Source organism: Lactuca serriola, chromosome 7 (genome assembly GCF_051521515.1).
Source record: "Lactuca serriola cultivar US96UC23 chromosome 7, Lser_US96UC23_V15, whole genome shotgun sequence".
NCBI lineage: Eukaryota > Viridiplantae > Streptophyta > Magnoliopsida > Asterales > Asteraceae > Lactuca > Lactuca serriola.
In genome coordinates, this window is record NC_136414.1 from 202419634 (window position 1) to 202444513 (window position 24880).

At 40.9% G+C, this 24880-nt stretch overlaps 1 protein-coding gene across 1 annotated transcript; it reads left to right on the forward strand.

Annotated features, from left to right (window-relative positions):
- Nucleotides 1–1422: 1422 nt before the first annotated feature.
- On the forward strand, nt 1423–3765 carry LOC145064724 (uncharacterized). The gene is made up of 2 exons (XM_079012105.1): nt 1423–2827; nt 2957–3765. Exons 1-2 carry the CDS (start codon nt 1423–1425, stop codon nt 3763–3765), a joined length of 2214 nt encoding a protein of 737 aa, XP_078868231.1.
- Nucleotides 3766–24880: the final 21115 nt, after the last annotated feature.

The window sequence follows — 24880 nt, forward strand, 5'->3', positions numbered from 1 at the left end:
TCAATTTCAGGTGAACCGGGGGTTGGAGCGCGCTTTTGGAGGTGCTAGGGAGCGTTGATGAAGATTGCGGGACGATTGGACGAGAATCGGAAGAATTAGAAAAAATCAAGTTTGGACGAGCATCTAGAGGGCAACACGGGGCGTGTTGGGTTTGCCCTAGAATCCAACACGGGGCGTGTTTGGCTATCAAACATTTATCATCTGAATTCGATGAACACGACCCGTCCTCATTTAGCCTATATGGACACGGGGCGTGTTGGGCTATCTGGGCATTTTTGGGCATCGTACTTACACTCAACACGGCCCGTGTTTATTTGCTCTATATCGACACGGGGCGTGTTCGACTTAAAAAAACTGTCTTTTTGGCAGTTTTTCCTCTTTTCTTATTTCGGGAATGAGGTCATTTTTTGGAGCAGAGCAGAAAAAAAAAAGCATTTTTGAGGAGAAGGAGTTGAAGTTTTTAGCAAGGATTGTCCGTTAAGCATTTGGAAACATTTTGATTTCGTATTTGTAAGCATTTTAATTGTTGAATTCATCTTCTAGATTTCTGGTTTTGTTCTAGTCATGTGTGGCTAGAACTCTAATTTCTCCAACTCATGTTTTGACTTTCTAGTTGTGAATCTAATCATATGACATGATGTTTGTTCTTACTTTCTATCTAATGAATTTGATTTTGCTTCAATCGAATGTTTGATTCTAATTGTGATTCTTATTGGCCATTTGAATTAGGGTTAGGTCATTCCAGTTATCTCTTTTACAAAATCCGTAATTGTTTTGTGAAATTGAACAAGTAACAAGCATTAAATTGACATCTACTGAATGAATTTAGTGTAAATCTTATTCATACACTTTTACACTCCCGAGCTTATGAGGAGTATTGGGTGTTGTTGGGAACATTCACATAAAGCTTCATGCAATCTTTCAATCTAATTCTAAGAGCTTGTTTAGATTAGGTTAGTAAGGTTAGGATTAATCAAAGAGCTTGTTTTGGTTAATTATTGTGGTGAATGGAAAGTGTTAGAGCTTGTTAACCTTTTCAAGTACCAACTTAGATAGAATGAAACAAAGGTCTTGTCATCTTGGATTCACATTGTTGAAGTGTCATACATGAAGTTGGAGTCTTTATAATATCAGAATTTAATTTACTCATTCAGCCAATTACTTGTGATTTTACTTTATTTGTCTAATCATTGCAATCAAATCCCCCTTTTTCTTTCATCTTTTGTGAACAAGTACCTTACGCAAAAAGGGTATAGACTGATTGTCCCGTGTCTCTGTGGATCGACCATACTTGCCTTGTACTACTTTCTAGTGCAATAGAGTAGTGTTACTTAGGAGTATATCGTACCCCTTTTATTTGTTGGGTTTGACACCCCTAAAAAATTGGCGTCGTTGCTGAGGAAACGGTGTTACTAATTGTTTATGCCTAGATCTTTTCGTACAGGTACACCATTGCCAATTGATTCGGAGATAGAGAAGACTGCAAAGAAGTTAAGGAAGCAAGCCAAGCTTCGTAAGAGGCAACCGGTTTCCGGTACTTCTTCATCATCCAATCCCCCGGTCATCAACATTTGGGAGGACATACCCCTCTCAAGTGTATCCGCATCAGAAACAGACAGCCCATTACTCTCACCACAAACAACCTCACCCATAAATACCACTCCACCCTCTTCACCTATTCATAATATCCTAAACAGTTCACCTACAAAAACCACAACCAATTCTCAAGCCATGGCACATAACCCTGGAGGGAATCAAGGTCCTCCAAACCCACCACCCGAACAAACTCTCCGTCAATGGTCAAGACAAGAGGTGACTCAACAACCTCTTTGCATCACATACCCAGCCGCCACCAACTTGGAACTAAAATCCGGGCTTATCCACTTACTCCCAACTTTTAGAGGATTGGAGAACGAAGATCCTCACAAGTTCCTCACCGAGTTCCATGTAGTATGTGTGGGTATGAAACCACACAATGTCACGGAGGATCAGATTAAGCTTAGGGCATTCCCCTTTGCAGTGCAAGACGCCGCCAAAGACTGGCTCTATGACCTTCCACCAGGGACGGTGACTACTTGCGTAGACCTTGCGAGATTGTTCTTGGACAAGTATTTTCCCGAGATGAAAGCTTCCGCCCTACGGAGGGAAATCATTGGAATCAAGCAGCACAAGAGAGAAGCTTTTCACACATATTGGGATCGATTCAAGAAACTTTGTGCTCGATGCCCAAAGCATGGAATTACCGAATACCAGCTCCTCCAATATTTCATTGAAGGAATGACTCCAATGGAAAGAAGGCTTCTTAATGCCTCCAGTGGCAGATCTTTACCCGACAAGACTCCTACTGAAATCCGCAATCTAATCAAGAACATGGCTGAAGATTCCAAACATTCAAGCCATGATGAAGAATGGTACACGGATGCACCCCGGGGTGTAAAAGAAGTTCAAACTCCTCAGATTGAAGCTCAATTGTCCGAGCTCACAAAAGTATTCATGATGCTAGCCAAAGACAAAGGTGTGCAGCCCACACCCCGCCCATGCGGTATTTGTACTCAAGTGGGGCATCCAACCGACATGTGCCCTCAGCTTCAAGAGGAAGATTATGAAGAAGCAAAAGCCATGGGAGGTTTTCTTGGGTCTAATCAAAGGGGATATGAGCAGCCACGGGGTGATCAAAGATGGAGTAACAATCAAGGTTGGGGAGGACATCAACAGGCAAATTATCAACCAAGTCAACCACATCAATACCAGCAAAGACCACCTTTTCCACCACAAAACTTCCAGCTAAGGCAACCACAACACTCTCCTCAACAATCGGGTTCATCAAGTACGTCCTTAGAGGACATAGTGAAGAGTTTGGCAACTAGTACACAAGCTTTCCAACAAGAGACAAAAGCAAGCATAAAGAACTTAGAGAAACAAGTTTCATAGCTTGCCACTTTTGTAAGCAAATTAGAATCTCAAGGAAAGTTAGCTGCACAAACTGAAACAAACCCAAGGCACAATGTGTGTGCCATCACATTGAGAGGCGGAAAGAGCTATGATGGTCCAAAAGTGTCGGTTGATCAAAAGGAAGAAGAAATAGTGGTCGAAGAGGCAACCAAAGAAGAGAAGAAGGAAGATAAAACAATCGAAAAGAAGCCCTTTATCAATGAGTCTAAGGCCACACCTGCTCCATTTCCCGAACGATTAAAGAGCATGAAGAAAGAACGGGAAGAGAGTGAGATTATGAAAATGTTCCAGAAAGTTCATATCAACATTCCACTCCTCGAGGCCATCAAGCAGGTACCTAGATATGCAAGGTTCCTTAAGGATCTTTGTGTATCTAAAAATAAATTAAAAGGAAATCAAGTAGTAACAGTTGGGGAGCATGTATCCGCGGTGTTGCAAAAGAGGATGCCCCCGAAGTGCAAGGATCCCGGTGTCTTTACTGTGCCTTGCAAATTTGGGAATCTTTATGTGCCTCGAGCTATGATTGAGCTAGGTGCATCCGTAAATGTCCTACCATATTCTCTTTTCAAATCAATTGGTGTAGGAACATTGAGCAAAACCGGTGTGATCATCCAACTTGCAGAGCGGTCTTTGGTACATCCAAAAGGTGTATTGGAGGACGTGTTAGTGCAAGTTGATGAATTTGTTTTCCCGGCTGATTTTTATGTCTTAGATATGGGAGATGATGACTCTCCAAGTTCAAGTTCCATACTTTTGGGTAGACCTTCCTTAAAACTTCTAAAACAAAAATTGATGTCTACAATGGAACTTTAAGTATGGAATTTGATGGTGAAGTTATCAACTTCAATGTTTATGAAGCAAAAAAGGTTCCTTCTGATGTTAAATCTGTGAATTTTGTGAATATGATCCAGCCATTGGCTGAAAAGAGCTTACAGTCGACTAACCATGATTTTATGGAGTTAGTCTTGTCACAAAAATTAGACAGGGAAAAGGCCAAAGAACTTGCAAAGGAGTGCGGTATAAACGAGGAGGTGCTGGAGATTTTGAAGTTCAAGGATGATAAGCACATACGGATTGCTGGAAGAGAAGTAGAATTACCTACTACCGAAGCCAAACTCCTTCCACCGGTGGAACAAACACAAGATCCGGGAGCAAAAACTCCACCAGACCCCTTAAAGAATATACATGTCGAGAAGGAGAACACTCAGCCGGTCATCAACTCAAATAAACTATCAAAGAAGGAAAAGAATGAGTTGATAACCCTGGTGAACAAATACCAAAAAAGTACTAAGTGGACAATCTCTGATATTAAAGGTTTAAGTCCTTTTTGGTCTGTGCACAAAAAGAAAGCCAAAGGAAGGTTGAAGGTTCCATTGAAGGAGGTGGCAAGAAGATTGATGTGTTGGAGAGACCCACATACTTAGAACGAAGCATATGCGGGGACAAAGTCAAGCCAACGACCTAAAACAAGGGCAGCTAACCGGGAGGCAACTCGGGGGTATTTTCGTCATTTTTCGTTAAAACAATTCGTTCTTTGCATTCTTATCGTTTTTAATGTTCCAAATGTGTTTTGTCATTGTTTTCAAACCAAAAGAACGGGCCTTGGGTGGAAAAGTATTTCATTTCCAAGAGAGGGAAATTTTCAAATTCAAAAAGTGGGGATTAGCATCCAGGGACCAACACGGGCCGTGTCTAATTTTGGCCTACAATTGACACGGGTCGTGTCCATGCAAAAAAGTCCCAAATTCTTCCAGAGACCAACATGGGTCGTGTCTCATTTTAGCCTGCAAATGACACGGGTCGTGTCCATGCAGAAAAACTCCCAAAGTCTTACAGAGACCAACACGGGTCGTGTGAGGTTTTGGCCTTGACCTAACACGGGTCGTGTTCGTCTTTAACTCAACATAGAACCCCCAACACGGGGCGTGTTGATTTAGCCTAGGGCGACACGGGGCATGTCCGCGCAGCAGTTACCCTCCTTTTTAAAGAAAAAAATCGGGATTTAGCCTCATTTATCCCCACTTTCACTTTCTAACAGCCCCTCTCTCCCAACAAAAACCCTAGGTCCAATTTTCATAAAAAAAACCTTTCAATCTCTTCAAGATTTTGGCTTTCATCTACAAAAAGGTTTGATTTTCATCATCTACCCTTCATCTTCTCCATCTTAAACACCATTTTCTTGCATTTTAATCGTGGATTTGGGGGTTTTGACAAACCCTAGATCCGAAAATTCTCACTTGATTTTGGTGTTTTAGTGTCTCAATCTTGAAAGGGGCAAGCTTGGGGAGGTTAAGGAAGATCTTTTCCATCAAGAACAACACAATCCAACACACGATTCGGTAAATTCTTTCCAACTCCTAACTTTTGGATTTCGTGTTCTTGAGTCAAAGTACTTGAAATTGTGATCTATTTGGACTTGATTCTTAGTAGGAAATCTTTAAAAACCAAATTTCCCGCGAAATTTTGGTGGCCAAGTTCAAAGTTGATTGGACCCATGAACAGTTGACTTTTTGACATTTTGACCCATTGACTTTTAAAATTGTCCCAAACTAGACTATGGAAGCTACATATTCCAAAAGACCAAGACATACCAAATCATCCGCCCGCCATCAGAAGCCTAGATCTCCATCACCTCCATCTAGATCCCCATTACCTCCACCTAGGTCCCCAACACCCCCAATCGACCCGTCTCATTGCGGTGTCGTATGTCTTGGCCCAATTCAACAGGGCAAACTTGAGTCATTCCTTAAACGGGGTCATGCCATCCAAAAATTTGCGCATGCTCCATCCCTAAAAGAGTTGCACGTTTACAACCAAGTCAAAACCATGTTCCGCAATATAGGGTGGCACGGCTTGTTGAGGGTCCATGAATTGAGCTATAAAGTCCCAAAAACTGAGTTTCTATCCTCCGTTTTTTTGGACCATGGGATTCTCTACTTCCGTCTAATGAATCAAGACTATGAGATCTCTTTAGATCAAATCAATGCCATTGTGGGGGCCCCAACGGAAAACACATTTGGCCCCACCGACCCAATTCAAGGATTCTTTGACTCACAATGGTGGACTCAACTCACCCGACAACACCCATATGTCTCTAGCGCTGCCAAAGCCTCATCACTTATCCATCCCGTGATGAAGGTGGCCCATAGAATCATTGCTTCACTCGTCGCCCCTAGAGAGGAGCAAAGCACCATCAGCGCGCTAGAACTCAAAATCCTCTATGCAATGACCCATCCCGAGAAAAACCTCATTCCTCATTATGGTCGATTTGTGTGCCACAAGCTCATTCGCCTGAGCGCATCCCGATCGGGAAAACTTGTTTGCGGGGGTATTGTCAGTCTGCTCGCCAAGAGCGCCCAAGTCCGAGCCCCATACCCCGGTCCCCATCAGCCACTGCCGGGTGAGCCTTATCTCACCATTACTGTCCTTGAGTCCATGCGACTTTTCCGTTCGGCAAGCGATTGCACACACCATTGGACCGTGGGTCAAAATCTTGATCCAAAGCTCCTCATCACACCAGAAAATAAAGGCATTCTTGCTTTCCGAGATCCCATTCACATGACCGATTGGCAAATCATTCCATACATCTTCCCGCACTCATACTCCACCGAGGTAGATGAGCAAAGTGAAGACAACGCGAAAGATGGTGATGATGATGAGGAGGAAGAGGAGCCTCGCCGTGCTTTTCCCACCAGTGGTGCCAGCTCATCCCATTTTGCTGCATCCCCACCTTATCATCAGCAGTATATGGATGCATTCTAGTCAATCCATACCCGCCTCGACACCTACCAGCAAGATCTTGCAAGCCTGACCCATAATTTTTCCACCTTCACCACTCAGTACACTCGGGATCAGGAGCATCAACGCAAAAAGGAGGAGGACTTCTGGGCTTGGACCCGCAACCCCAACTACTATCCCCCTCCTCCACCTCCGTTTTAGGTTGTTCCCCCCTCTCCGAGCATCGAGGACGATGCTTATATTCAAGCTTGGGGAGGGGTATAGTTGTACACTAGGTTCATTTCATATTCATGCATGCATTTTTCAAAAAAAAAAGTACGAGATGATGACACTCTTTACATACAATTGCTCCATGAAATGAAAAAAAATACCGAAGCAAAACCGGATTGTTACCGGAAGCATAGAATCAGCTGTCATAATTAGGGGACCCAAACACTGTAATTCGAGACCCTAGCCTTAGATAATAAAAAGAATTTATATTGAAACGTTTTTTGGGCAGTAATAACAGCTTTAGGATGATTTGCTTTTGAATGTTTAAAAAGAATCTTTATCGGCAACTCTGAACCCACAGAACACGGACCTATTTGTTGACACGCGTTACCCTCGCGGTAACAGAGAGCTTAAGTATCAGACCCACACAGTCAAGAAAGAAGGAAGGGTACAACTGTCATATCTAGTACCCTAAGCAGACTCTCAAATGCGAAAACGAAGAAATCTAAAGAAATTCCAAAAATGAAGATTGAAGAATCCAAGTTCAAAACGAAGTACAAATCAAAGTTCAATCAAATCAAAAGCCAATTCAAGTCAAATCTGGTGAATGAAGAACTGTGTGATATGATACTTATGGCTCTCGAAAAAGTGAAAGCATAGGAGCTGGGCCCCTTCGGGTGGGCTCACTGTTTCAGCGAAAGCTGATTCGCCGTGACGGGTTCTTAAGGATGCGTCGATTCTGATTCTTGGCCATCTAGTCTTAAGGACATGAGATCCGGACTCTGTTATTTTCGCCCATAAAGCTTAGTAAGGTATAAAGATTAAATAAAACTTTGGTTGGATTATTGGGTTACACCGTTTCGGGTCTTCCTCACATTGAGAGTCTATGATATGTGGAAGGAAACAGGATGGTTGCCAAGGTATCAATGATCGAAGCCTCATTGATGTAAAGTCTGATCGTACCTTTATTTAGTTACAAAAGTACATATTTTGTGTTTGTTCTTAATCTTCTTTTTCTTTTGCTTCATTTTGTTTCTCAAGTGCATTTTGTATATACCTTAAATTTTCATGGCATTACATTGCATGCATTTATTGTTAGCCTTTAGGATCCTTCACACCCTTTTCATTCTAAGTTCCTTTTTGTCATCCAGAAATCGTCCCGTTTCGTCTATTTCTTGATCTTTCTTGAGGACAAGAAAGGTCTAAGCTTGGGGAGATCTGTTGGGTGCATTTTGTGCACCCTTTTTGCACAACTTTTAGCCCTTTTTCTATGTATATCCTTAAAATAATTTCGTTGTTTTTATTGCATTTTAGCATATCTAGGTTAATTTCTTGAACAACCTTATTTGCACTCTTTCATGTCAATTTCAGGTGAACCGGGGGTTGGAGCGCGCTTTTGGAGGTGCTAGGGAGCGTTGATGAAGATTGCGGGACGATTGGACGAGAATCGGAAGAATTAGAAAAAATCAAGTTTGGACGAGCATCTAGAGGGCAACACGGGGCGTGTTGGGTTTGCCCTAGAATCCAACACGGGGCGTGTTTGGCTATCAAACATTTATCATCTGAATTCGATGAACACGACCCGTCCTCATTTAGCCTATATGGACACGGGGCGTGTTGGGCTATCTGGGCATTTTTGGGCATCGTACTTACACTCAACACGGCCCGTGTTTATTTGCTCTATATCGACACGGGGCGTGTTCGACTTAAAAAAACTGTCTTTTTGGCAGTTTTTCCTCTTTTCTTATTTCGGGAATGAGGTCATTTTTTGGAGCAGAGCAGAAAAAAAAAAGCATTTTTGAGGAGAAGGAGTTGAAGTTTTTAGCAAGGATTGTCCGTTAAGCATTTGGAAACATTTTGATTTCGTATTTGTAAGCATTTTAATTGTTGAATTCATCTTCTAGATTTCTGGTTTTGTTCTAGTCATGTGTGGCTAGAACTCTAATTTCTCCAACTCATGTTTTGACTTTCTAGTTGTGAATCTAATCATATGACATGATGTTTGTTCTTACTTTCTATCTAATGAATTTGATTTTGCTTCAATCGAATGTTTGATTCTAATTGTGATTCTTATTGGCCATTTGAATTAGGGTTAGGTCATTCCAGTTATCTCTTTTACAAAATCCGTAATTGTTTTGTGAAATTGAACAAGTAACAAGCATTAAATTGACATCTACTGAATGAATTTAGTGTAAATCTTATTCATACACTTTTACACTCCCGAGCTTATGAGGAGTATTGGGTGTTGTTGGGAACATTCACATAAAGCTTCATGCAATCTTTCAATCTAATTCGAAGAGCTTGTTTAGATTAGGTTAGTAAGGTTAGGATTAATCAAAGAGCTTGTTTTGGTTAATTATTGTGGTGAATGGAAAGTGTTAGAGCTTGTTAACCTTTTCAAGTACCAACTTAGATAGAATGAAACAAAGGTCTTGTCATCTTGGATTCACATTGTTGAAGTGTCATACATGAAGTTGGAGTCTTTATAATATCAGAATTTAATTTACTCATTCAGCCAATTACTTGTGATTTTACTTTATTTGTCTAATCATTGCAATCAAATCCCCCTTTTTCTTTCATCTTTTGTGAACAAGTACCTTACGCAAAAAGGGTATAGACTGATTGTCCCGTGTCTCTGTGGATCGACCATACTTGCCTTGTACTACTTTCTAGTGCAATAGAGTAGTGTTACTTAGGAGTATATCGTACCCCTTTTATTTGTTGGGTTTGACACCCCTAACACTAATCCGTTTCACTTATCACCCAACTGACTACTCAACTTCTGATAACTTGAGGTTCCCACTAGCAACATAGTCATTGACCAAATGTATTGCCCCGGTTCTGGTATGTAAATTTAATTAAAGTATCTCCATTTCTTAAGGGGTACTCGACGAGTCTGTAGCCCGACTCGTCGAGTAGAAGTGGAATGAGCTCGCGATTTAAGTTGGCTACTCGGCGAGTCCATATGTTGGGACTCGACAAGTCTGCCTGTCTGGATGAAGTCCTAATTTCAAGGGTTTGTACCCTATTTAAACGTCATTATAGCCTCCCACCCCAGCCTCCAGCACCTTTAGAGCATTTCCCATGTAAACCTTAGCTCTCATTGTTGAGCTTGAGTGTGTTTGTGTTAGTTTGGAAGCTTTGGAAGAGAAAGAAGGAAAGAAGGTCCATAGAAGCGAAAGGAGATCCAAGAGTTAGCTTCCATCTGTTTCTCATTCAATTAATAAAGTTATTACCTTGTGTATTCCTCCATTAAACCCTCTTTTATGCTTGTTATGTCTCTTTTGGATCCTTATATAATTCAAAACTTGAGATATGGACTCTCCTTTGGATGGAAACCTTAGATCTGGACGTTGTTGAACTCCAGGAGCTCATTATAGCCACCTTTATGCAATTATGGCCTTGTTCCAAACCCTAAGTGCTTAGTATTTGATGATTTTGGGTATTTTAGCCTTATACTCTTGTGCATGCACGTAAAGTTGGAAACTTTACGTGTAAAACCAGTCTTAGAAGCTCAGATCTATGATTTGGGAGCACTGAAATCGATTAGAATCGACTGTATAATAATAGCATGCTTGGGACTCGGCGAGTTGTTCTTCAGACTCGGCGAGTTGTTCTTCAGACTCGACGAGTTGTTCATACGACTCGGCGAGTCACAGACTGGACGTGTTCATATGATGAAGGAGAACTCGACGAGTGTTCATACAACTCGGCGAGTCGGATGTAGTTAGACTCGATGTTGCATCGAAGATGAAATCGTCGAGTCTTTTCCAAACTCGACGAGTAGAAGAGGGTAGAGGATTAGACTGGATAATAAGGACTCGATGAGTTGGCGGCCCAACTTGGCGAGTTCAGTCAACTGGAAGTTGACTTTGACTAGGAAGTTGACTTTATTAGGGGTAAATAGTCATTTTACCCTAAGATTAGTTATCAGTATTTGGTTTAGTGTTTATGAGATTTGTAGCCGGGAAGTTCCGAAGCAGCAATTAGGTAGTTTCAGATTTAGCATCTCAACAGCCAGCGTTACGAGGTGAGTGTCCTTCCAGTAGGAACGGGTCTACGACCACAATGCCGGCCTGTCTAGTTAGCAGTAGTTCCGAACTTCGGTCTGATGCAGTAGTTCAGTGTGCTTGATGTCTTTGTGATTCAAGCATGTCTTTGTGTTATGTGTTCCGGACTTGGGTCCGATGCAGTATGCAGTATATGTGTTTATGCTAGTAGGTATGATTATGCAATGCTCAGTCAGTTTCCAGACTTCGTTCCGATGCAGAGGGCAAGGACCTGGTTCGTTCCGGACTTCGGTCCGATGCAGTTTCCGGACATCGGTCCGATGCAGAGGGCAAGGCCCTGGTTAGTTCCAGACTTTGGTCCGATGCAGAGGGCAAGACCCTAGCTAGTTCCGGACTCCGGTCCGATGCAGTTTCCGGACTTCGGTCCGATGCAGTGGGCAAGGCCCAATATGTGTTTATATGTTGTTGTATGGTATGTGGTAGTATGGGGGAGCTCACTAAGCTTCGTGCTTACAGTTTCAGTTTTGGTTTCAGATACTTCTGCTAGCAAAGGGAAGAGTTCGGGTTGATGGCATCGCACCCACCACAACTTCAGTTTTATCCTGGGAGTTTTATTCAGACATTTTGTTATGATTGATACAGTTTTGTTTTGACATGGTTACTATGACTTTTGAGTACTCATTCCATGGTTCTTGTTATATATGACATTGGATGATGTGATTTTTAGTAATATTAAAACAAAAATTTTTGGGTCGTGTTTTGGGTCGTTACAAGTTGGTATCAGAGCCTTGGTTTGAGGGATTCAGGCATACTTTCGAGTGTGTCTGAACTCAAACTAAGGAAATGGTGAAAGATTTTTAAAAGAGAAACGTTTTCGAAAAGAAATTTTGAAAAGAACTCAGAAAGAAAAAGAGTTTTCTTAAAAAGGGGGTGTGGTGCATGCGATCAGCCGAGCTCAAGTAAGTACTCCCAAATTACCCATACAAGTTTATGTTATGATTATCAGTTTCAGTTTCATTAGAACAGCATGCTAGAACAGGACTAAGGATCTAGGAGGATGCCTTATGTGCCTGTTATATGTGTTTCAACTTTATGAGAATTACATGCCAGTATTGAGTAGACAACAGTAGGATAGCCTGGTTAGGTTATTCCTGATAGTATGAGCTTAGCATTGTATGCTAGTGCAGATTAGTCAATATGATAGCCATAGTGGTATATGCTTGATTATGTACTCGATGCTCGAATGTTGCTTACTTTGTGCTTTTAGGAGTTCTAGTTGTCTTTCACTAACTAGTAAACGAGTATGTTAAGTTACATATTGCAAGGACTAAATAATTTCAGAAGGTTAGGTCTAGCTCTATTCCGCAACTCTCGTTTGAGTCCATCCGTTATAGGGTAGGATCTCTCATTCGAAGAATTATCTAGTCTAAGTGATATGTAATAGTATTCGCGAGCTAGTTAGGGGAAGAAAGTGGGGACTTCTTATGCAGCTGACGGCGGAGAGTGGGTTGGTGATTACCCTAGGTGTGACATCCCCAAAATCTCGGCCAGAAAAGACCGTTTTCATTTATGCTTTTTAAACAATTTCAGAGTAAATTCTTTTGATTTTTAAAAGAGATGCGGAATTTGTTCCCAAAAAAAAAACATGATAAAATAGATATTTATCAAAACATTTCACAAAGAAATATGATTTCATTTCATAATCAAAAGTTGGGATGTCATGTTCCGATACAGATCATAAAGCATAAACGATAACATTACAAGTCATTCAACAATATATACATATACAGACTTGTAAACAAAACAACTTGATGATTCGTCCATCTTAAGCTCTTGCGCCACTTCCTGTAATACAAATAAACTGAGTGGGTCAGGCTTGGGAGCCTGGTGAGCATATAGGGTTTTCAACCCACAATAAATATTTAATTTAACAATCAACAATAAACCCGATTACCCATTCCCGTTATCCTCACTTTACGTCCCTAAAACAACATCTATTATAAGGGACCTAATCTAGGATTTTTCATCGGGACGGACATTACTACAAAAGGGCTTCCTTAGCAATAAATATCCTAAAGGCAACCATGAGGGGGATAGAGTACACCGGTGAACACGTCGTTCACAACACCTACAGGTTATGAGCCTGCTAGCGTTCCACAGGACAGTCTAGAATAGTCCGTGGTCGTCATCCATACTCTGCTGAATGACTAGAATAACACCAACAACACCGAGGCCTCTCATCTGTTTATTACACACCAACTATCTACACATGTTCTACCCAACATATTAGTAGACAAAAATATACATTTTTATACATAGTTTAAAAACCTATATAGCATGCTTTAATCAATACATATTCCACATAACAGATGAGGCACACACACATAACACGTATTTCATAGAGAATAAATCAGATCTATGAGATAGAAGAAAGTGAATATACATTCACACATATAACAACAAAATATATACACGTAGCACGTATTTTATATAAAATACTTCATAACATTGCGTTGGAAGAAAATGACTACACACTCACTTGATCTGAAGATGATTGGGCAGCACTACGGCTTGCAGAAGTAGTGTTTCTCCGTAGATCTGGAAGATCTTCACAAAAACCGGGCTCCTCGCGGGCAGAGCTTCGGCTCGGGAATAACACTCTTCGGGATCCTCAGGGCTTTGGATCTTGCTTCGGGGCTCGGGAATATTACCGGGGCTTCGGGGTATAAACGGCACGCAAATCGAGGAAAAAAGATGAGAGAAAAAGGAAGGGTTTGTAAAAGGAAGAAGCTGGATTCGCATCCCCTTTTATAGGGTCTGATCCTCGGGGTTACGCTGGGCGTAACTTCGGGGTACGCAGGGCATAATGCCTCGGTTTCCGTCATCCCTTCCGTCATCGGCTCCTCTACGTCATCGCATACGAACTTAGAACACTCGAGTGGTACGTTGGGCGTACACCAGTACGCTGGGCGTACTTCGGATGAGTCCGGTGACTCCTCTTCGGATAATACCAACATTTAGAATTAAAATTAATTATTAAATATTTAATAAACTTCAAAAATTCATATCTTCACCATACGAACTCCGTTTTCGACATTCTTTATATCCACGCGTAGGTGAGACTACGCTCTACAACTTTCGTTTAGACTTCGTCGACTAATTTTGACTTTATTTTTATTATTTATTTTTAGTAGGCCAGGACAGAAAAACTTCTTTATAAATTCATAACTTCTTCGTTCGATGTCCGTTCTCGCCTAACTTTTCATCGTTTCGCTACTAACAACGAGATCTTCGATTCTTGTTTAGATTGTTTCGGCTAAAAACCGCTTGATCTCAAATCGAGTATTCGGGCTGCATACTGCCAAGTCGAAACTTCAGAAAATCATAACTTCCTCATACGAAGTCAGATTTGGGCGTTCTATATATATTCGGAAGCCTCGTTTCAACTACTACAACATTATCCAATGATATCAAGTTTATTTTACACTTAAATTTTGACGCTCATTTTATTCTTAATTCATCATATCACATAATTAAGCAATTAAGCACGAAACACATAATACTCAAATAATACGTTCTTATTATTTCAAATTTGGGTTACAAAGGTTAACCTAGACTAATACAATGCTAAAAATGGCAAGCCCAGAAAAACGGGCGTTACAATTCTCCCCACCTTAGGATGATTCCGTCCCCGAAATCACACATCAGCAAACAAATGCGGATAGCGACTCATCATGTCACTCTTCGTCTCCCAGGTGAGATTCGGCCCATTCGCGTGTTTCCATCGAACAAGCACTAACTCAACCATCTTACGTCGCAATTTCTTAGTCTTTCGGTCAACGATTGCCTTTGGTTTTTCAATCAACCTTTTGTTCTCATCGATTCTTAACTCCGAAAGTGGTATCATGTCGGGAACTTCTCCCGTGAACTTCCTCAAATAACACACATGAAAAGTGTTATGAATTCCATTCAGTTCCTCTGGTAGTTCGAGCTTGTAAGCTTGGTTCCCAATTCTCTGAAGAACTTTAAACGGTCCAATAAACCTTGGACTTAGTTTTCCCCTTTTACCAAATCTTATAAGTCCCTTCCATGGCGATACTTTAAGCAAAACCGAATCTCCAACTTCAAAAGTCATCGGCCTTCGCTTTTTGTCAGCATAGCTCTTTTGACGATCCTGAGCTGCTAACATTCTCTCCCTAATTATTTTCAACTTTTCAGCAGTTTGATGGACTATATACGGTCCCATAAACTGCTTTTCCCCAGCCTCAAGCCAACAAGACGGCGTACGACACTTCTGTCCGTACAAAGCTTGATAAGGTGCCATCTTAATGCTCGAGTGAAAACTATTATTATAGGAAAATTCTACCAATGGTAAATGTTCATCCCAATTACCTAGGAATTCCAAGGTACATGCTCTTAGCATATCTTCAAGTGTTTGTATCGTCCGTTCGCTGTGACCATCAGTCTGCGGATGGTAAGCTGTACTTAAACACAACTTGGTACCCAATTCCTCTTGTAGACTTTTCCAAAATCGTGAGGTGAAATGACTATCACGATCTGACAAAATTGTTAGCGGAACACCGTGAAGCCTCACAATTTCTTTCACGTAAGAATTCGCAAGCTTTTCCATAGACCATTTCTCGTTGGCTGCTATGAAATGCGCTCTCTTAGTGAATCGATCAACGACCACCCAAATCATGTCGTGGCCATTCTTTGTTCTGGGTAGTTTAGTGAAAAAATCCATAGCAATGTCCTCCCACTTACCCATAGGCACAGGCAAAGGTTCTAAACTCCCGTATGGTTTCTGATGTTGTGCCTTGACTCTCACACAGGTCACACACTCTGCCACATACTTCGCATTGTCAAGCTTCATCGTCGGCCACCAGTAATAGGGTTTTAGGTCCCTATACATTTTAGTGCTACCAGCATGAATCGAGTACATGGTTTTGTGAGCTTCTTCCATCAGAAGATCTCTGACTCCTCCTGTCTTAGGTATCCAAATCCGATCTTGGAACACCTTCAGTCCACGACTATTTACACCGAACACCAACGTTTTGCCCAAACATTCCTCCTTTCGGTCATTCTTCTCAGAAGCTTCGCTTTGAGCTTTCTTTATACTTTCCAAAATAGTCGAGACAACTTCAATTATCAACGCTCTTGGCCTTCTCTTTTCAATATTGACTTTCCGACTGAGAGCATCAGCAACAACATTTGCTTTACCAGGGTGGTAAAGTATCTCACAGTCGTAGTCTTTAAGTAACTCTAGCCAACGTCGTTGCCTCATATTCAATTCCTTCTGACCAAAGAGATATTGGAGACTCTTATGATCAGTGAAAAGTTTGCACTTCGTGCCATAGAGGTAATGCCTCCATATTTTCAGAGCGAAAACTACCGCTGCCAACTCCAAATCATGAGTCAGGTAGTTCTTTTCATGCTCTTTCAATTGTCGAGACGCATATGCGATCACCTTATCTCTTTGGGTCAAAACACAACCCAATCCAACACCAGACGCATCGCTATAAACAACGAAGTCTTCAACTCCATCGGGTAGAGAAAGTATCGGTGCCTCGCATAGTTTCTTCTTTAGCTTCTCGAATGCTTCTTTATGCTTATCACTCCAAGCATAAGTAGCTCCTTTGTGGGTCAAAGCTTTTAATGGACTAGCGATCGAAGAAAAGCCTTGGATAAACCTTCGGTAATATCCGGCTAATCCTAAAAAGCTTCGGATCTCCGTGGGACTTTTTGGTTGTTCCCACTTCATTATAGCTTCAATCTTTGTTGGATCAACCATTATCCCTTCTTGGTTGACCACGTGACCCAAGAATTGGACTTATCGAATCCAAAAATCACATTTGGAGAACTTAGCATACAACTTCTCCTTCTTCAAGACTTCTAACACTTCTCGCAAGTGTCTGCCATGCTCCTCTTGGCTCTTTGAGTAAATCAGAATGTCATCTATGAACACTATCATAGATTTATCTAGGAACGGATTACAAACCCTGTTCATTAAATCCATGAATGCTGCTGGAGCATTGGTCAGTCCAAACGACATAACCAAGAACTCATAGTGTCCATATCGCGTTCTGAATGCAGTCTTCTTGATATCCTGCTCTTTTACCTTTAGCTGATGATATCCTGACCTCAGTTCGATCTTTGAAAAATAACTTGAACCTTGTAGCTGATCGAATAGGTCATCAATCCTCGGCAACGGATATATATTCTTTATTGTTGCCTTATTCAGCTCTCTATAATCGATGCACATTCTCATACTTCCATCTTTCTTTTTCATGAATAACACCGGAGCTCCCCAGGGCGATGAACTAGGTCTAATGAAACATTTGTCCAATAACTCCTGAAGTTGCATCATCAGCTCCTTCATCTCCGTCGGTGCTAGTCGATAAGGTGCTTTTGCAATTGGCGTTGTTCCGGGCAACAAGTCGATACGAAATTCTACTTGCCGATCGGGCGGTAATCCAGGAAGATCTTCGGGAAATACTTCTGGATAATCACACACAACGGGAATATTCTGCAACACCTTCTTTTCCTTCTTAGCATCGATCACGAATGCTAAGTATGATGTACACCCCTTGGTCAAACATTTTCTAGCTTTCATTAGAGAAATGATTCCAGAATTTACTCTGCGTTTATCTCTGTACACCATAAACGATTCCTTCCCAGGCGGGTTCACTTTCACTATTTTCTTCTTGCATAAAATTTCGGCATCATTGGCGCTAAGCCAATCCATTCCCAAAACAATGTCGAAACCATTAAGTTTGATAGGCAATAATTCCTTGTGGAACTTATTCCCATTCAGATCAATTAAGATGTTTTTCATACGATAGCTAACAGGTACAAACTTGCCACTAGCAACTTCGACTAATAAGGCATTATCTAGTCTATCAACAGGCAAAGCTAGTTTTCTACCAAATTCATGCGATATAAAGGAGTAGTTGGCTCTAGAATCAAATAAAATTTGGGCAGGCAATTTGTTAACGAGAAAGGTACCTGAAGCGACATCAGCTTCATCTTTAGTAGCTTCCAGTGTCATCTGGAATGCTCTTGCCTTCGGTTTTGGCGGAATGTTGGGTCTTGTTGCTTCCTTCTTTTTCGGACAATCCCTTGAGATGTGCCCTTCCTCACCACAACCATAAAAAACATTCTTGGTTAGGGTGCAGTCGTTGGCATAATGCCCTGGCTTTCCACATGTGAAGCATGTGGTTTCCCCGCCACACTTTCCATGATGTTTCTTCTTGCACTTGTCGCACCATTTCGCCTCTACCTTTCCTCCACTTCCTCTCAAACCAGAAGATCCATCGATTTTCCTCTTTTCACCCACCTCTAACCTTTCCAGACCTTTTTCCCTGATCTGGGTCTCAACATTTCTAGCAGCCCAAATGGCGGCTTTCAATGTGGTTGCTTGCGTAACCATTGGACCATAGTCCGCCGGTAGTCCAAGGGCAAACTTGTTGACCTTAGAGAGTTCTGTAGGTATCAAATATGGGATAAACTTCATCTTTTCTGTGAACCTTGCAGCGTATTCAGTAACGCTCAATTTCCCTTTCTTCAAATTCTGAAACTCATTACTGATTTCCAGAAGGTCCTGCTCGGAGCAATATTGCAGTTTTAGTTGTTCCACAAAGTCTTCCCAAGACATTTTGCTTGCTTCTCCCTTGGGCATAAAGTCAGCTAACAGCTTCCACCAACTCAACACCCCAGATTTTAGCAGAGGGATCGCAAGAGCGGTCTTCTGCCTGTTGCTGCATTCGCAACTTTCAAACATAGTCTCCATTTCGGAGACCCAGTCCATAACTTGCACCGACGTCAGGCTTCCGGAAAAACATGGTGGTTTGGATGCCATGAAATCCTTATACTTGCACCCACGACCATCATTTCCTCCATACTGGTTGTTGTGTCTAACCACTGGTGGGTTGTCTTGACCAATGATCCCACTAAAGTTTTCTCCTTCAGATTGCCCTCCATTCTCCTCGGGCTCTTCCACTTGAATTGACGGTTCTTCACGATTCTGCCTAAGCAGGCGTCTTGTTTCTTCCAGCCATTGTTATCGGCTCAGGTGCTGCTGCTACGACAGGTATTTGCTCAATCACTGGTGGTTGATTTCTGTTTTCATCCGCGTTTCCAACTCCGCTTCTTGTTCTCACCATTTTTGATCTATACACCGAATAAGGTGAAATTAGATCCTCTTTCACGATAAGATTTCAATTCATCCTTAGTACTCCAAACGATTACATGCTAGTTCTAATATCGTATACATACGCTTAGAATCCTAAACACATAAACCTTCAGATCTGGTTGGCAACAAACCGTAGATCCGAACAAATAATATCATATATGGCAACATATAACATTTAGCACATAAAAGCATTTTAGGCAACTTTCCTAAAATAACTAGTGCTCATGTCTAAAATTTAACAGACACACATCTCACAATCTCCACTTAGCATACTAAGTTTAAGTCTAGAAATCCTACAAATTCCTAGTTCGCTTAAACTAATGCTCTGATACCAACTGTGACATCCCCAAAATCTCGGCCAGAAAATACCGTTTTCATTTATGCTTTTTAAACATTTTCAGAGTAAATTCTTTTGATTTTTAAAAGAGATGTGGAATTTGTTCCCAAAAACAAAACATGATAAAATAGATATTTATCAAAACATTTCACAAAGAAATATGATTTCATTTCATAATCAAAAGTCGGGATGTCATGTTCCGATACAGATCATAAAGCATAAACGATAACATTACAAGTCATTCAACAATATATACATATACAGACTTGTAAACAAAACAACATGATGATTCGTCCATCTTAAGCTCTTGTGCCACTTCCTGTAATACAAATAAACTGAGTGGGTCAGGCTTGGGAGCCTGGTGAGCATATAGGGTTTTCAACCCACAATAAATATTTAATTTAACAATCAACAATAAACCCGATTACTCATTCCCGTTATCCTCACTTTACGTCCCTAAAACAACATCTATTATAAGGGACCTAATCTAGGATTTTTCATCGGGACGGACATTACTGCAAAGGGGCTTCCTTAGCGATAAATATCCTAAAGGCAACCATGAGGGGGATAGAGTACACCGGTGAACACGTCGTTCACAACACCTATAGGTTATGAGCCTGCTAGTGTTCCACAAGACAGTCTAGAATAGTCCGTGGTCGTCATCCATACTCTGCTGAATGACTAGAATAACACCAACAACATCGAGGCCTCTCATATGTTTATTACACACCAACTATCTACCCATGTTCTACCCAACATATTAGTAGACAAAAATATACATTTTTATACATAGTTTAAAAACCTGTATAACATGCTTTAATCAATACATGTTCCACATAACAGATGAGGCACACACATATAACACGTATTTCATAGAGAATAAATCAGATCTATGAGATAGAAGAAAGTGAATATACATTCACACATATAACAACAAAATATATACACATAGCACGTATTTTATATAAAATACTTCATAACATTGCGTTGGAAGAAAATGACTACACACTCACTTGATCTGAAGATGATTGGGCAGCACTATGGCTTGCAGAAGTAGTGTTTCTCCGTAGATCTGGAAGATCTTCACAAAAAACGGGCTCCTCGCGGGCAGAGCTTCGGCTCGGGAATAACGCTCTTCGGGATCCTCAGGGCTTCGGATCTTGCTTCGGGGCTCGGGAATATTACCGGGGCTTCGGGGTATAAACGGCACGCAAATAGAGGCAAAAAGATGAGAGAAAAAGGAAGGGTTTGTAAAAGGAAGAAGCTGGCTTTGCATCCCCTTTTATAGGGTCTGATCATCGGGGTTACGCTGGGCGTAACTTCGAGGTACGCAGGGCGTAATTCCTTGGTTGCCGTCATCCCTTGCGTCATCGGCTCCTCTACGTCATCGCATACGAACTCAGAACACTCGAGTGGTACGCTGGGCGTACTTCGGATGAGTCTGGTGACTCCTCTTCGGATAATACCAACATTTAGAATTAAAATTAATTATTAAATATTTAATAAACTTCAAAAATTCATATCTTCACCATACGAACTCCGTTTTCGATGTTCTTTATATCCACGCGTAGGCGAGACTACGTTCTACAACTTTCGTTTAGACTCCGTCGGCTAATTTTGACTTTATTTTTATTATTTATTTTTAGTAGGCCAGGACAGAAAAACTTCTTTATAAATTCATAACTTCTTCGTCCGACGTCCGTTCTCGCCTAACTTTTCATCGTTTCGCTACTAACAACGAGATCTTCGATTCTCGTTTAGATTGTTTTGGCTAAAAACCGCTTGATCTCAAATCGAGTATTCGGGCTGCATACTGCTCAGTCGAAACTTCAGAAAATCATAACTTCCTCATACGAAGTCAGATTTGGGCGTTCTATATATATTTGGAAACCTCGTTTCAACTACTACAACATTATCCAATGATATCAAGTTTATTTTACACTTAAATTTTGACGCTCATTATATTCTTAATTCATCATATCACATAATTAAGCAATTAAGCACGAAACACATAATACTCAAATAATATGTTCTTATTATTTCATATTTGGGTTACAAAGGTTAACCTAGACTATTACATTGCTAAAAATGGCAAGCCCAGAAACACGGGCGTTACACTAGGGCAAGCCTAGGATGAGATTAGCATGAGATCAGCAGTAGTAGTAGAAGGGACTTGGTGGAGTCGAGTCAGTTTTTGGGGAAGGTACAGATAAATGTTGAAGGTAGTAGGGGCCCATACTACTGAAAGCAGAGGATCTGTACTTGAATCAAGGAAGGCCAAGGCGAAACCAGGAAACTTGTAGTAACAGTGATACCTCGAGATATATCGGTATTTCTGACGTTGTCGCTATGTGTTTCAGAATGGTGGTTTTACGCCTTAGACCAGTAGTCGGCAGTTTAGGTTCCGGTGAGGGATCAGGACCAGGCTCGGGAGCCGAGCATTTGGATGATCAGACTAGAGAGTTTCTCTCTTCAGAGATTACTCGCATCATACTCGAGCAAACTCCTGTGATCTTTGGTTCGATCAAGGAGGGTATTTTAGAGCTGATGGATGAGAGGTTGAGCACCTTTCGTGCTGAGGTGGCGACCATGATGGGGTACCTTCAGGGAGTTCAGAGCCTGTGGAGCTCCTGACTATCATGGGGCTCGGGACCCCATAGCGAGTACCAAGTGGTTGGCGGATGTCACCAATGCTTTCCGCACCAGCAGATGTACCGAGGGGACAAGGTCAGACTAACATCCTGTCTTTTGAAGGACAGGGCACGAAATTGGTGGGAGGAGATCGGGCATGTCATCGGGGATGACACAGCACTTGATGCGATGACTTAGGCTGATTTTACTACCAGGTTCAGAGTCGCGTTTGCACCGATTATCGAGGTGTAGCAGTTAGCCAGGGAATTTCAGGATCTCACCCAGACTACAGAGACAGTGGCGGAGATTACCGCCAAGTTCATGGAGAGGGCTCACTTGTTCCTCAGTACGCAGCTGATGAGGAAATGAAGAAGGCCCGTTATCATGAGATGTTGCAGAGTGATATTCATCAATTTGTGAGTCGGTCCAGCTGTAAAACACTGGATGACATGATTGCTAGGGCTTGTGAGAGAGATTGATCTAGAGATGGAGAAGAAGAGGAAGCCAGAGGCGTTATCTGGCACTGGGAGTTCGGGCAAGCCCAAGGTATCAGATCACAGATCTAGAGGATTCATCCCTGCAATGGTTAGACTCAAATGAGAGTTGCGTGACAAAGTCCAATCGACCACTCTGTGATTATTCAATCCTACTGCAAGCAAATTAGCATAAGCCTCGAATAACGAGCAACCCCACACACAAATTCCAGATCACTGAAACCACTTCGACTCCTCTTGCTGCCCCTAGATGCTTTCTAAAAGTAGTCGTGACCTTCCTAATCCCAACTTGTCTGCCAACTGATTGAAACACCGGACTCATGCCTGGTTGCTGAGTCGAAAGACACACATACACAGTCGCCCTAGGAGACTTCCGAGAGAAACCTTATATGGCGATAATTACCCAAACCATCTCGTCACTAAATCCACTGCTAAAAGAATGTTATTTGATCAAACATATAATTTTGACAAACTACAGTGACAATTTTAATAATTTGTTCCATAATCTTTTTAGGTATAGCAAGGACCAAACATGCAACAAAAAGATATTATAGGGACCGTCTAAATTTAAAAAATATATTAAAGATCAAAAACGCAGATTATCCCAAACTATAAGGACCATTCGTGTAATTTACCCTAATATTATATTTGATTTATGTAAATTTTGTATGTATGTATTCGACCCTATAAAGTTTTTGGCTTATACCCACTTATGCTTTTATTACATATTGTCAATTAATAAAGTGGAGGAATCATGGAAGAAATATCTACTTTAGGAAATAACGAAAAGCTAGATTTTAAAGCCTATCTCTAAAATCAATATTTTTGTGATGTTTCTTTCAAGAATAACATTAAAGCCCATCTCTAAAATCAATATTTTTGATGTTTCCTTACAAGAATCACATCAAGAAAAAAAAAATAGGTAAATTACACGGATGGTACCTATGGTTTAAGATAATATGTGTGTTTGGTTTTTAATAATTTTTTTTAACTCGAACCATTCCTACTTTATATTTTTGTTGCATGCCTAGTCCATGTCCATTCTAAAAAGTCTGATTTACCTTTACTGATTTATTTATACTTTATTTCTTAAAAAAAATATCGGTTAGTTAAATATGAAAAACATATTAATTAAATATATATTAGTTTGATTCAATGACCCACACCACCCCCCGTCATCATCTCCTACCCTCCCACTCACCCACCCCACCCCTACCTTTTTCTTCCGATCATTCTTCTTCGGTGAGCCATCACTACCCCCTCCTGTTCCATTCATGGTCTCTTCCATAACAAAAATTCAGCATCTTCACAAAAATGCAAAACTAAAGCCTAAATATATAAAACTTAAAAATAAGATGAAGGGCATTATCAAGGTTAGAGATGGATCTGAGATATATGTGAGGTCGTCGGTTTTACAAAATCAATTTAGGCCGACATTGAGGAGGGAGGAGGGAGGATATGTAATCAAAGGGGAAGATGGAGGTGGTCAGAGAAGATGGCCAAACCTCTCGGTGGTGGCTCAGAAGGCGAAGAAAATAAGAGATGAGACTAATGAACCATATCTCCCTAAGATGTTCTTCTGTCGAACCAGATCTACCCCGTTAAGCGAGATCTCCTTTTGTCTGGGGGTGTTTTCGACGATCTTTGCGGTTTCCCTGTGTTTTCCAGCAACTAAACGGAAGGGTGTGGTTGGTGGTGGCCCGGTGGGGTAAGAAAAGTGACGAGAATCTGAAAAATGATGAAGAGTGGGAACTGAGAAGAGATAAAATGGGTAGGGGTGGGGCCCATTTCCGTTATCTTTATTATTAAAATAAAAAATAACAAAATAGAAAAATAAAATTAAAATTAAAGAGGATATAACTGTCTTTTTATATTGAGTAGGGACCAAACGCATAATAAAAACAAACCATAGGAATGGGCTGAGTTAAATAAAGTTTTTAAGGACCAAACATGCAGATTACCCTAAACCAGAGTGCAATCCATGTAATTTAGATGCACATTCGAAGAAAAAATAGATTGAATTCGAACATATGTTTGTTGCCATAATATTATATTTTGATTTGAAAGATGAAATCCGTTGTTGGTGGGTTTGGAAAACAAAACAAAAAAAGAAGAAGTCAAAGGTGGGTGGTTGTTGATGCCTTGATGATAGGCATTGGATTAATAAAATATTTTATTTTCATATTGAAATTTATTTTAAAAAATTAATGTCAAAAACATGTCAAATAACACATTAATGGACCATATCCTATTTAGCATTCATATGGGATGGTATCAACATATTTGGTCATCCAAATTCCAGAGTTAATGCACAATG

Bases quoted from the DNA above. Each gene is read 5' to 3' on its own strand.
- LOC145064724 (XM_079012105.1), top strand. From the start codon at position 1,423: ATGCCTAGATCTTTTCGTACAGGTACACCATTGCCAATTGATTCGGAG. The intron at 2,828-2,956 runs GTACGTCCTTAG...TAAGCAAATTAG, and splicing joins TCAACAATCGGGTTCATCAA to AATCTCAAGGAAAGTTAGCT.